Source organism: Salmo salar, chromosome ssa09 (assembly GCF_905237065.1).
Source record: "Salmo salar chromosome ssa09, Ssal_v3.1, whole genome shotgun sequence".
NCBI classification, from domain to species: Eukaryota; Metazoa; Chordata; class Actinopteri; order Salmoniformes; family Salmonidae; genus Salmo; species Salmo salar.
In genome coordinates this window covers 66,300,331-66,311,005 of record NC_059450.1, presented here as the reverse complement: position 1 = coordinate 66,311,005, position 10,675 = coordinate 66,300,331, and the positions used below count along the sequence as shown (strand labels likewise).

Below are 10,675 nucleotides of genomic sequence, written 5' to 3'. Positions count from 1 at the left end.
ATTTTCCTCCGTACAGGAAGAGGGAGACATTGAAATAGGGCTCTACGTATTTCAGCATTTTACCCTCAGGGTTGTAGGGTGAATCATTTGACAGCGAGCAGCGTGTGTGTGTGTGTGTGTGTGTGTGTGTGTGTGTGTGTGTGTGTGTGTGTGTGTGTGTGTGTGTGTGTGTTGTTGATGCAGTAACGTTAGCTTTTGTAAATGTTATTGGAGCTACGCAAAGGTAGGTTACTTAGCTTTGTGTCACATCATGTAACTTATTCATTTTAACGTTAACAATCCAATGCCATGGCTTGTCTCTGCACGCACAGCTAGTTAGTTAGCTACCTTTCCATATTGGCTAGCTTGCAAGCTACAGATGCTAATCAACGCTCATTGCCCGCAATCTGTGTGTGGGTAAATAGGATTTGTGTGTGATGCGCAACTTGAGGTTGCTGAAGAGCCATCGTTGCTTGAAGCTGCAAGGCCCGGGCACGCCGCAATGTTTCACTGTTCGGACAGACACAGGCACCGTGCTCATCGCTTCAGAATACTCCGTCACAGAGTTGGACACACGAGCTGGCCAGGTACTTTACGCATAGAAGTGTCCTCCAATCCTAGTCCTGGAGAGCCACAGGGTGCATGTTTTTGTTCCAGCCCAGCACTAACACACTGTATTCAACTATTCCTATACCCATCATGTTCAGGTGGTGAATGAGGTGTCATTGACAGTGGAGCGCTATCTTCCAGAGGATGGCGGTGGGACAGTTGTTGGTATCCAAGACTTACCAGACCAGGAGTCTGTGTGTGTGGCTACAGCCACTGGTGATGTCATTCTCTACAATCTGAACACTAACCAGGTATCGAGATTTGAAGTAGTAACCCTGTTCATAGAAATGACATAAGATTGCACGCATAACAGGTCTGTCCCGTGTGGCTCAGTTGGTAGAGCATGGTGTTTGCAACGCCAGGGTTGTGGTTTTGATTCCCACGGGGGACAAGTACGGAGAAAAAATGTATGAAATGTATGCATTCACTACCATATGTCGCTCTGGATAAGAGCGTCTGCTAAATGACGTAAATGTTCTGCCTCTGTTTTCACGTGGGTGTCCATCTCAGCTGGAGTGTGTGGGCAGTGTGGACAGTGGTCTGTCAGCCATGAGCTGGTCACTCACCACTGGTCAGTACACCAACCACCTCCAGATGATGGTCATTTATTGAATAGTCTATTGTTCATGGGGTCTATCATGAGCCATCGGAAGTAATGCTCTCTTTCTTGATACCTTCCAGGTCAGGACACCATTATCATGATGACCAAAGACTTAGAACCCATCACGGAGTTTGGGATCCATCAGGATGACTTTGGAGAGGGTAAGTGATCAAATCACATTAAGATGGGACCATAATGTAAAATCCCTGTGTACACTACGCATATGGTTGACTGACACACCCTTTTTATGTGTTTTTAGGGAAGTTTATCACAGTGGGCTGGGGGAAGAAAGAAACCCAGTTCCATGGCTCAGAGGGAAAGCACGCTGCCCAGAGGAAGACTATAGTAAGGAGTATTATTCACCTTTCACCCTAAAAAGAGCAGTTGAACACTATTTGATGGTCTCTGTCCCTGCCCTCTCTCTCTCTGTGACAGGAGGTGCAGCCGGCCATGTCGTGGGACGACCGCAGGCCAAGGGTGACTTGGAGAGGAGACGGGCAGCTCTTCGCTGTGAGCGCTGTTTGCCCCCTGACTGGTGAGAGTCAATGTTTTTCACAAACTCTGAGGAGTGAAGTGAAACAACTACTGTAAAACGATAAATACTGTAGATTGTGTTGGTGTCACATGCATTGCATATGTGTGGTGTTTCAGGTGCCAGGAAGGTCAGAGTGTGGAACAGAGAGTGTGTCTTACAGTCGACAAGTGAAACCGTCAACGGTCTGGAGCAGTCACTGTGCTGGAAGTAAGATTTCTGTGGAGAATCCTTCAACATCTTTGCTTACCTTGTTGTATTATATTGTAGGGTTTAGGTAACTAAAATACGACGAGTATCACAACATGGTTTGCGTGTGAGCTATATTGACACCAATGCCTTGTTTCAGACCGTCGGGTAGTTTGATAGCGGCAACACAGCGTCATCCTAACAAGCACAGTGTGGTGTTTATGGAGAAGAACGGCCTCCTACACGGGGACTTCACCCTGCCCTTTGGCAAAGAACAGGTCAAGGTAGGTGATGGTCACACAAATACTATACACACTGATCTAAGATCAGTTTATCATTTGTTCTTAATGGTTAGGCTTTGGAGAGGGCAACTGATCCTAGATCTGTGTGACTGTTGCAGGTGAAGGAGCTGCTATGGAACAGTGACTCGACTGTGTTGGCTGTGTGGCTGGAGGACATGACACCGGGAGAGGGGGGTCAAGTCAACACATACAGTAAGATACTCTTCCCATTACTCCCAATATAATTTCTTACATTTATAACATTGGTTAATCAAATTGTCTTTCAGTCAATTTGTTGCCTTTTTTACCAAGTAGATGTTCTAATATGTTAAACTGATCTGGAGGGACGTTCAGCATACATTGTAGTATCAAGGATGAAGCCAACCGCGGCACAGCGTTTTATTTACCCCTGCCTCACTCCCTCTCCGTCCCTCCTCCAGTTCAGTTGTGGACAGTAGGTAACTACCACTGGTACCTGAAGCAGAACCTGTACTTCGGCAGCGACCCCCAGAGGGCACCAGCCTACGTGAGCTGGGTTCCTGAGAGGCCCCTGCGGCTGCACCTGGTGACCCGAGGCTGGGTCAGCCTGAACTACGACTGGGGCTGGAGCACCGACCGCAGCCATGGGGAGGACGGGCATGACGACGGTGAGTCAGTCAGACACGGAACTTGTTTATAGTCATCTTTGACAGATCACACGTGTGTGTATGTATGTATGTATGTATGTATGTACTATATATATATATAGTACGTGAGTGGATAGATGAAGACATGGTTTCCAACCCCATTGCTTTCACAAACCACACTGTGTCAGATCAGTGATTTCCTCAAGGACAGGAAGGAAGGAAATGTGTTTTTTTTTTTTTTTTTAAGTATTCAAAAAGGGTCAATGAATTAGAGCAGGGGAGATATGGAGTATCTAAAACGCATCGAGCTTGTCTGAATGCCTCTGTTTTGTAGACAAGGTCCTCGTATCAACGTTTCGTCAGTGTGTGGTGCCCCCGCCCATGTGTGCCTACGACCTTCAGCTTCCCGCCCCCGTCAACCTGGTGACCTTCCAGCGCCAGAGGACCAATGAGCTGGCAGCGCTCACAGCCGACGGACACATCTCTGTCTACGGCCAAGGTGGGCCATCTGAAGTTTCCTCTTATTTCTCTGCCGTTACTCTTCTCTCTTCGCCCCTAATCTCTTGATACATGTATCTCCATGGCCGCTTTTTCCTCTACATCTCCTTTCCCACTCATACTGTGCTGTTAATTCATTAAGACGGGTACTGGGTACATAAAGTCTGGTTATGTGTTCAGGTACTGAGGAACTGAGTGAGCCTGCAGCTGGATTGGGAGGATTCCGATCTGTCACACACGCCCCTAAGCTAAAGGCAACCTACAGGTACAATCGGGACAGTCATTCATCCAAAGCTTTTTCTATTATGACCCTCACACTAACGTTGTATTGCGCCCTAACATTGTGGCTGTGTTGCAGGGTTGCGGTGGATCAGGAGGAGCCCCTGGCACTGCGTCTGCTGCTGTGGCTGAGGGAGGATGTGTTCCTGGGGGTGGGGGCCAGTACAGACGGGCCGTCCCAGTCCAAGATGCTCATCCTGGGACCCTCAGAGGCCCAGGGCCCCCAGCCAACCCTGGAGATCAGGTAAGGAGGAATTATAGTTGACGACAACAATGCAACATATGTGCTGTCAAATGTCCCCCTAACTGTTTCTTTATCCCCAGGTCACATGTGGAGGTTGAAGGTCACGTGATCAGCATGTGTCACAGCTCCAAGACGGGCACGGTGGCGCTGCAGCTGGAGGACGGCCAGATCAGGAAGTTCCTCTGGGGTCAGTAACGACTACTTCCTGGGTTATGAGAATATTGCTTGTAGACTTGCTTGCAGAGTTAGATCATGATGTCTTTTCTGTCTCCAGCTTGAACAGCCCTGTATGTAAAATTGAAATAATAATTATAATAAAAAATATTATAATTTGATCTGTGTATGGTGTCCCCAGACTCTCTGATGCCTAGTGTGGTGGAGTGGCAGGACTTCCCAGATCCCTGTGTGCAGACGGCCCTCTTTACCATAGAAGAGGTAAGGAAACAATCTAACTGAATACTGTTCTCACAGAAAATAGCAATATTACTATAGTTTGGTGATTTGATCATTTTGATTATGCCAAAAGTACCTACCTCCTGGTCTCTAATCAAGGGGATTTTTTGGGGGGTATTGTCAACAGGAGCATCTGTTAGGGCTTACGGACCGATCTCACCTGTTTGTTGGTGAGACAGAGGTATGTCTATTGTTTTGCCTTGGTGATTCAGCACAAAGGCAGAGTTACCATTGTGATTGATGCAAACACACCTCTTACTTGAATGAATTAGCTGCAGTGACTGGCACTCATGTCATATTCATTAAAAACATTTGACTTTATTCACCAATTTGATTTGTGTCATTGCCTCCCTCTGTTCGTCATCCACAGGTGGCCTCCAACGTTTCCTCCTTCGTGGTCTACGACGACTTCCTGCTGCTCACCACACACTCGCACACTTGCCGCTGCTTCCGACTCACCACGCTCACTGTCAAAGGGCTGCGGGTGGCCTTGGCTGCCGACGGAGGTCAGAATCAGAATGACCAGAATGACGAGACTCTCCGCAGGGTAGAGAGGGGCTCCAGAATCGTCACTATGGTCCCCCAGGACACCAGGCTCATCCTACAGGTCTGAACTGTTCCATCTGTCATAAAACAAATTTAAAAAACCAGGTTACATCATCGCTCGTACCCATATTGCTTAGCACTACGCCTCTGGTCGTGTTGATTTTTTGAGCACGTTGGATGTGTGTCTGCAGATGCCTCGCGGTAACCTGGAGACCATCCACCATCGAGCACTGGTGTTGGCTCAGCTCCGAAAGTGGCTGGACAGTCAGAAGTTCCGAGAGGCCTTTGAGTGCATGAGGAAGCTGCGGATCAACCTCAACCTGATCTACGACCATAACACCAAGGTGGGTAAACGCACAACCAGGTCGCTTCTTCTTTTTCAACTCACCTGGCTGTGACCTTCTGGTGTAGAATGGCACATGCAACCAGACTGTGGTTGGCTTTCGGGCAGGTGTTTTTAGAGAGCGTGGAGACTTTCCTGAGACAGCTGGACTCTATCAATCACATCAACCTGTTCCTCACAGAGCTCAAGTAAGAACGTTCAGCCTTTTGTTTTTTTTCTACAACAATCACAAACGATGCCCATTTGTAATGCATTTTTAGGAAATTGTCATTAGTTTCAGTATGTACTTATTTTGTCCTTTTTCAGGGAGGAAGATGCCACTACAACAATGTACCCTTGTCCAGTGAACACTACAGGACAGTCGGCCCCTGCGGCTTGTGGGGAAAAAGGTGGATATTGTGTGTGATGCGTTGTGCTGCACCATGGAATCTATGGACCAGCACAAGTGCGTGTTCTCTTGATATGGGTTATCCTTATCCTTTTTGTCATTGAAAACAAATAACATTTGTTTTGTATTGCACTATTTACAGAGCATTTGAACTAAACTCAGCAAAAAAAGTAACGTCCCTTTTTCAGGACACTGTCTTTCAAAGATAATTCATAAAAATCCAAATAACTTCACAGATCTTCATTGTAAAGGGTTTAAACACTGTCTCCCATGCTTGTTCAATGAACCATAAACAATGAATGAACATGCACCTGTGGAACGGTTAAGACACTAACAGCTTACAGACGGCAGGCAATTAAGGTCACAGTTATGAAAACTTAAGACACTAAAGAGGCCTTTTTACTGACTCTGGAAAAACACATAAAGAAAGATGCCCAGGGTCCCTGCTCATCTGCATGAATGTGCCTTAGGCATGCTGCAAGGAGGAATGAGGACTGCAGGGCAATAAATTGCAATGTCCGTACTGTGAGACGCCTAAGACGGCGCTACAGGGAGACAGGACGGACAGCTGATCGTCCTCACAGTTTTAGACCATGTGTAAGAACACCTGCACAGGATCGGTACATCCGAACATCACACCTGCGTGACAGGTACAGGATAGTAACAACAACTGCCCGAGTTACACCAGGAACGCACAATCCCTCCATAAGGGCTCAGACTGTCCGCAATAGGCTGAGAGAGGCTGAACTGAGGGCTTGTATATCTGTTGTAAGGCAGGTCCTCACCAGACATCACTGGTAACAATGTCGCCTATGGGCACAAACCCACCGTCGCTGGACCAGACAGGACTGGCAAAAAGTGCTCTTCACTGACGAGTCACTGGAGCAGGATCGATTTGGAGGTGGAGGGTCCGTCATGGTCTGGGGCAGTGTGTCACAGCATCATCGGACTGAGCTTGTTGTCATTGCAGCCAATCTCAACGCTGTGCGTTACAGGGAAGACATCCTCCTCCCTCATGTGGTACCCTTCCTGCAGGCTCATCCTGACATGACCCTCCAGCATGACAATGCCACCAGCCATACTGCTCGTGTGATTTTCTGCAAGACAGGAATGTCAGTGTTCTGCCATGGCCAGCGAAGAGCCCGGATCCCATTGAGCACGCCTGAGACCTGTTGGATTGGAGGGTGAGGGCTAGGGCCATTCCCCCCCAGAAATGTCCGGGAACTTGCAGTTGCCTTGGTGGAAGAGTGGGGTAACATCTCACAGTAAGAACTGGCAAATCTGGTGCAGTCCATGAGGAGGAGATGCACTGAAGTACTTAATTCAGCTGGTGGCCACACTAGATACTGACTGTTACTTTTGACCCCCCCCCCCTTTGTTCAGGGACACATTATTTCATTTCTGTTAATCACATGTCTGTGGAACTTGTTCAGTGTATGTCTGTTGTTGAATGTTGTTATGTTCATACAAATATTTACACAAGTTTGCTGAAAATAAACGCAGTTGACTGAGAGGACGTTTCTTTTTTTTGCCGAGTTTAGTATTGCACTTAAATCATGTTTCTTTTACAAGATTCTTGATAGAGAAAATAATAATATTGTCCTTATCATCCTCAGGTACTGTCTGTCTATTTTGATGTCACATGTGAAGAAGACTGTTCCTGAGCTGGAGGTTGCCCTGCAGAAAGTCCACGAGCTTCGAGGTAAAACGGACACGAGCAGATCAGCAAGACGAATAAGGAATTGTTATCAAGATATCTGAAATGTAATGTGTGTATTTGTAGTGAACCCACCTAGTGCTGCCAACGCAGTGAGTGCGGAGGAGGCTCTGAAGTACCTGTTGTTTTTGGTTAATGTCAACGAGCTGTATGAACACTCTCTGGGCACCTACGACTTTGACTTGGTCCTCATGGTGGCCGAGAAGTCCCAAAAGGTGAGTGACAGTCGAATTGTACAGAACAGTACCTAATATCGTTACCGTGATGAAGCCATTGCTGCAGAAACTTTGGTGGACGACTGGACGTTCACTGCAAATAGAGAAACGACTGCAAATAGAGAAACATACATATTTATGGATATTAAAGCGATTTTGATTCTCCTTTGCCTTCCCAAACATTCAAGGACCCCAAAGAGTACCTTCCCTTCCTGAACATGCTGAAGACTTTAGAGCCCAACTACCAGCGCTACACCATCGACAAACACCTCAAGAGATACAGGAAGGCCTTGCATCACCTCAGCAAGTGTGGTGAGTGTGTCCTGCCATGGTCATCTCAGCATGTCATCAAGCTGACAATTCATCATTTGAAATGAATGACCTAAACTGGGTTTTGTGCCAGGTGAGGAGCACTTCACCGAGGCCCTGAATCTGGTGAAGGACCAGAGGCTGTATAGTGAAGCCCTGGGGCTCTACCCAACAGACAGCCCTCAGTACAAGGTAATGCACATTTTTAATAAATAAGTAGCCGCACTGTGTGCTACTGTTATGTCTCTGATCTCTAACCCCTGACCTCTGTCCAGGCGCTGAGCTGTGCCTACGCCGAGTACCTGGTGGAGCAGCAGCAGGCGGAGCAGGCAGGGTTGTTGCTGTGGCGCTGCGGCGAGGCGACCCGCGCCCTCCAGGCCTTTGTGGGCAGTGCCAGCTGGAGGAACGCCCTCTGTGTGGCAGAGCAGATCCCCCTGCCTTCTGACCAGCCGGCACTGCTGGCCAGGGACCTGGCAGGTACAGTGGCTACTCCGCGCCTCACAGCTCCACCATCAAGTCTTTAAAGTTGTTGTGATATTCAGTATGTGCTGCTCATTTGGTTTCAAATTTCCCCCTTATCATTTCAGAGAAACTGATAGAGCTCAGAAGATATGCGGAGGCGGCCATATTGTTGGAGCGGTATGCCAAGGAGTGTGAGGAGGCCATCTCAGCTCTGATCACAGGTGCAGTCTGGGAAGAAGCACTTCGATTGGTGAGTTAACAAGATGGCTTCCATCGTTCAACACACTCTTCAAACATTTCCCAAACCAAGACAAAATTACATTCTCTTGTCTGTTCTAGGTGTATTTGTACAACAGACAAGACATCATTGAAACAAACCTCAAACCAGCTCTCTTGGAAGGTAAACCCCCATTTTGCATGACAAAGTGCTAATGATATTTCAATGTTCAATATATTTGTTATATAGGTCATCTTCATGGCACCAAATGTATATGCATTGTTTTTATCAACACTGTCTTTAGCATGTAGTTCTCAGACCTCTTACCTGGAAGCTCAGAAGGCGATGTTCACTCGTCACAAAACCCGTCTGTCTGTGGTACGGGAGCTTAAGGAAAAAGCCAGGCTGGAGTTACTGGGTAAACCATTAATTGTTTCGTTACTTACGCAAGTATACCGTTTATAGTAGTTTTAAGACTCTGACAATTTGGCTTGTCCATGTTACATTGACCTGCCTCCCTCGCTCTGTTTCTCCCTGTCTCTTGCTCTGTCTCTCCTTCTAGATGAGGATGTCCCAGACTGTCCGGAGGCAGAGCTCTAGTCAGAGGCCAGTAGTGTGATGACAGGCAGCCATGCCGGCTCCAAGTACTCGCATAGTAACTCCCGCATCTCCTCGTGAGTCAGCACTTTACACATCTGTATAAATGACATGAAATACCTAGTGGGTCTAGATGTGGGTTTGGGAGTAAGGTGTCAGCAGTCTCACTATGAGATAGGAACTGACCTCTGTATCTCAGGAGGTCGTCTAAGAACCGCCGGAAGGCCGAGCGCAAGAAGCTGAGTCTGAAGGAAGGGACCCCCCTAGAGGACATGGCCCTGCTGCATGCCCTGGCAGAGATCATCCACTCTGTGGACAAGATGAGAGGTGGGAGATGCACACCCTTCCCCCTTTATTTCTCCCTCTTTCATCCCGTTGGCCTACTCTCTCACACAATGATTTTCTCTGAAATCCTCAATGGAATTACAGTTACCTGGTTGGAGTAGTTTTTGTCTTATTTCATGTTTGTTATAGTGCTACTTAAACAGTAGAGTGGTGTGGGCAGCTCCTGTGTGATTTACATTGTTTTGTTCCACCCCTGCAGAAGAGGTGCACAGCCTGCTGAAGGCCCTGGTGCTGTTCCAGTTTGACGGACAGGCGGGGAGGTTGCAACATGCCTATGGGGAGGCTCTCCAAATGATAGAGGTGGCCCTTCCCGAGGTGTGGCAGGAGGGTCTTCAGCAGACCCAGGCACCGGTGAGAGAGACACACCACACACACACACACACTTGTTCTTAGAGCTCATTTAACCTGTTTCCATTTTGTTCTTCAGATCACAGGTCCTAACTCCACAGCCAACAGCATCATGGCTTCATTTCAACAGCCAAGACCCTCAGCAACCCAAGGTGCGTTTTAGTAGTATTCCTATTTATTGCTATTGAAAACATACTATTTACTTATTTGTTTAGCAATACTAGGTGCTAAAATGTTCTTATTCCCTTTTTAGTTTTATTAATAAAATATGCTCTTCCTCTTTGCAGATTCAGAGACCCCACCACCCCCAAAAATGAGAAACGGTGTCAAGTGGAAGCTGAGTATTCTGAAGTAGCTTTTTGTCATCAGTTTTCTTTTAACTGTAAAGCAATAATCATCTTATCATAAATGTATCCTATTAATAAAGATGGATACTGGATCTCTTGTCATTCTTGTATGACTAAGGTATTACGAACAGAGCTCTGTCTTGTTAAATGGTACAATTTATAACCTCCGAGCCACAATGTGTTTTGACGCTCTTGGGATGCCACAACCGTAGTCCCACTGCATGATGCCATTTAATGGAAGACCAGTGAACATTGTGCCTTTGCATATTAGGATTTTTTTTGTAGTATGTCTCTCTTCAGTTTGTCACATTTATTGGTACAGTTCATGACCATAATAGGAAGTCTTGGATCATGGGATCCAATCATATTTGGCTGGAATAGCACCTCTGGACAAAGAACACTCCTTACCCAATGAGAGAGAATCCCCATCTGGAAGCTTGTATTGCACCTTGTCACTTTCTCTTTTAATTCAGTGTCTATATCAGGCTACATACAGTAACATTTTGCCTTGATTAAATCCATTAGGCCTAATTTGTCACAATCTTCTCCC

The 10,675-nt window shown here is 46.9% G+C and overlaps 1 protein-coding gene across 2 annotated transcripts; it reads left to right on the top strand.

Moving 5' to 3' along the window:
• The first annotated feature begins 61 nt into the window (after positions 1-61).
• On the top strand, positions 62-9,781 carry LOC106611638 (elongator complex protein 1). 2 transcript variants are annotated; one of them, XM_014212050.2, is made up of 32 exons: positions 62-223; positions 405-566; positions 687-839; positions 1,099-1,159; positions 1,270-1,350; positions 1,449-1,534; positions 1,625-1,724; positions 1,841-1,931; positions 2,071-2,194; positions 2,311-2,404; positions 2,632-2,838; positions 3,152-3,316; positions 3,496-3,580; positions 3,674-3,838; positions 3,919-4,025; positions 4,194-4,273; positions 4,419-4,472; positions 4,662-4,898; positions 5,029-5,181; positions 5,249-5,368; positions 5,487-5,569; positions 7,185-7,270; positions 7,352-7,500; positions 7,689-7,812; positions 7,904-8,001; positions 8,085-8,286; positions 8,397-8,521; positions 8,611-8,671; positions 8,793-8,906; positions 9,051-9,162; positions 9,285-9,412; positions 9,630-9,781. In XM_014212050.2, exons 2-30 carry the CDS (start codon positions 417-419, stop codon positions 9,086-9,088), a joined length of 3,393 nt encoding a protein of 1,130 aa, XP_014067525.2. In that variant the 5' UTR covers positions 62-223; positions 405-416; the 3' UTR covers positions 9,089-9,162; positions 9,285-9,412; positions 9,630-9,781. The 2 variants fall into 2 exon arrangements, with proteins under 2 accessions (XP_014067525.2, XP_014067526.2); XM_014212051.2 differs by lacking the exons at positions 5,249-5,368; positions 9,630-9,781 and having other exon boundaries at positions 9,285-9,413.
• Positions 9,782-10,675: the final 894 nt, after the last annotated feature.

What these genes read in the sequence shown, in the direction of transcription:
- LOC106611638 (XM_014212050.2), top strand. Translation starts at nt 417, where the DNA reads ATGCGCAACTTGAGGTTGCTGAAGAGCCATCGTTGCTTGAAGCTGCAA. An exon ending in TCAGGATGACTTTGGAGAGG is followed by an intron (nt 1,351 to 1,448) that starts GTAAGTGATCAA and finishes ATGTGTTTTTAG; the next exon opens with GGAAGTTTATCACAGTGGGC. An exon ending in GAAAGTCCACGAGCTTCGAG is followed by an intron (nt 7,271 to 7,351) that starts GTAAAACGGACA and finishes GTGTATTTGTAG; the next exon opens with TGAACCCACCTAGTGCTGCC.